Source organism: Miscanthus floridulus, chromosome 9 (genome assembly GCF_019320115.1).
Source record: "Miscanthus floridulus cultivar M001 chromosome 9, ASM1932011v1, whole genome shotgun sequence".
Classification (NCBI taxonomy): Eukaryota; Viridiplantae; Streptophyta; class Magnoliopsida; order Poales; family Poaceae; genus Miscanthus; species Miscanthus floridulus.
This window is the reverse complement of record NC_089588.1, coordinates 54,419,659-54,422,238: the sequence shown is the minus strand read 5'-3', so window position 1 is coordinate 54,422,238 and position 2,580 is coordinate 54,419,659. Positions and strand designations below refer to the sequence as shown.

The window sequence follows — 2,580 nt, the reverse complement described above, 5'->3', positions numbered from 1 at the left end:
CTTGAAGTGTTCCATGGGATAGCCCAGCGTGTACTGCGAGTTGGTATACTCCATTTGCGATGCCGTTACAAGGAATTCATCATTTCATCATTGTTATTTGTGTCCGGTTTTCCAAATGCCGTGGATAACACGCTACGCGTGGTCTTTTTGTGTAAAGGTAAATCACGTACGATTGTACACACTTGTTGGCATCGTGGGACTCCTGAATCTATATATACATACTCCTGAATCTATATATACATACTCGCGATCGTACCTAGCCATCATCGTCGTCATCATCAGAGCAGGTAGAAATCCTTTGGTGTCCAGAAATGGCGACGACAAGATCGGCCATCCTCGTTCTCGTGACGATCTGCTTCCTCCTCGCCGCTCCTCCGGCCTACTCCGAACGCCGAGGCTTCTTCCGTGCCACCATGACCCGCAACGAACCGGTCATCAACCTAACGCGGGCCGCGCACAAGTCTCGCCAACGGCTGTCTATCCTCGCCTCCCGGCTGCTTGACGCAGCAGCCTCAGGGTCAGGGAGCGCGCAGACGCCGCTGCAGTTGGACAGCGGCGGCGGCGCATACGACATGACCTTCTCCATGGGCACGCCGCCGCAGCAGCTGTCGGCCCTCGCCGACACCGGCAGCGACCTCATCTGGGCCAAGTGCGGCGCGTGCAAGCGGTGCGCGCCGCAGGGCTCCCCTTCCTACTACCCAAACAAGTCGTCGTCTTTCTCCAAGCTGCCGTGCTCCAGCGGCCTCTGCCGTACGCTGGAGTCCCAGTCGATGGCGACGTGCGGCGGTGCCGGAGCCAGCGCCAGCGCCAGCGGCGCAGTGTGTGACTACAAGTACTCGTACGGCCTCGCCAGTGACCCGCACCACTACACGCAGGGTTACATGGCGAGCGAGACCTTCACGCTCGGCGGCGACGCCGTGCGAGGCATCGGCTTCGGCTGCACGACCATGTCGGAGGGCGGATACGGCTCCGGCTCCGGCCTTGTCGGGCTTGGCCGCGGGAAGCTGTCCCTCGTCAGGCAGCTCAAGGTCGGCACCTTCTCCTACTGCCTCACCAGCGACACCTCCAAGTCGAGCCCTCTCTTGTTCGGCGCCGCCGGCGACCTGATGACAGGCGCCGGCGTCCAGTCCACGCCGCTCCTCAAAACGTCCACCTACTACACCGTGAACCTGACTAGTATCTCCATCGGCGCCGCGACGACGCCCGGGACTGGGAGACACGGCATCATCTTCGACTCCGGCACCACGCTGACGTTCCTGGCGGAGCCGGCGTACACGCTCGCCAAGGTGGCTCTCCAGTCGCAGACGACGAACCTCACGAGGGTTCCGGGCACGGATGGGTACGAGGTCTGCTTCCAGACGTCCGGCGCTGTGTTCCCGTCCATGGTGCTGCACTTCGACGGCGGCGACATGGCCCTCAGGACGGAGAACTACTTCAGGGCGGTGGACGACAGCGTGAGCTGCTGGATCGTGCAGAGCTCGCCCAGCCACATGTCCATTGTCGGCAACATCATGCAGATGGACTACCACATCCGGTACGACCTGGACAAATCGGTGCTGTCCTTCCAGGCGGCCAACTGCGAGACTTTCTGAAGAATTGAGGGGTCGAATGAACATACACATCTGCTCGTCCTCCCGTATTTTGATGGTTACGTTCATGTTGTATCACATGTCATATAATTCAACGCGGGACACGTACACGTATAGTTAATTAGTACGAATGAGATTATTACTAGTGATGTCAGAATGTCTTATAGATTCCGTGACTTTATAAGTACTCTCACTCAACTACAAATTATAAGATGTTTTGACTTTTCTAAATATATTGCTAATACTATACATCTAAATACAGTGTATATATAAGTACATAGCAAAAAATATGCTAGTAAAGCCAGAACGTCTTATAATTTATAATGAAGGGAGTAAATAGTGGCACTAAACTGAAATGTAAGATTATCTTCATTGTGTATGGATATTATGCTACTTATTACTCCCTCTGTTTCATATTATAAGATATTTTAGTTTTCTCGATACATTGTTTTTACTATATGTCTCGATATTTTTTCGAAGAGTCAGCGGCAAGAGCCTAGCGAACATATATTAATAGAGAAGAAGTGTTTTATAATGATAAAAAATGAAAACAACACCCTCACGAAGGAGGCGACAATGAAACCACCACCACAAGAAACACAAACACCAATGAACCTCAGAAGCAACAGCCGTCAAACGCCGCCCGGCACACCACAGTGAACAAGCAAAGTAAACTAGAAGGCAGAAGTAGGTTTTCCACAGCGATGCCTCCAATGAGACGGGAAACGACGTCCACAGATGCCGTCAACGCTGACAGGAGAACCAAAGTTTTTCAACCAAACTCTTAGAGGGTGAGGGGGCCTTACCACGATGCCTCCAACAAGGGAAGTGACACCAAGGCGAGACACCATTGTTGGCCACAGTCGTAGGACCTTCGCTCGATGACCCCCCATGCTCATGCCCCAAACCAGCTACACTATGGCTTGGCATAGGCAAGTACCGTAGCAAACCACCGCTAGTTGGAGATCGTTGTGGCACTAATGAGGTCATA

General features: G+C 53.4%; 1 protein-coding gene across 1 annotated transcript; it reads left to right on the top strand.

Moving 5' to 3' along the window:
- The first annotated feature begins 263 nt into the window (after window positions 1-263).
- Window positions 264-1,968, top strand: LOC136481942 (aspartic proteinase nepenthesin-1-like). Its single transcript, XM_066479216.1, has one exon. It carries the CDS (start codon window positions 312-314, stop codon window positions 1,590-1,592), a length of 1,281 nt encoding a protein of 426 aa, XP_066335313.1. The 5' UTR covers window positions 264-311; the 3' UTR covers window positions 1,593-1,968.
- Window positions 1,969-2,580: the final 612 nt, after the last annotated feature.

What these genes read in the sequence shown, in the direction of transcription:
- LOC136481942 (XM_066479216.1), top strand. Translation starts at nt 312, where the DNA reads ATGGCGACGACAAGATCGGCCATCCTCGTTCTCGTGACGATCTGCTTC.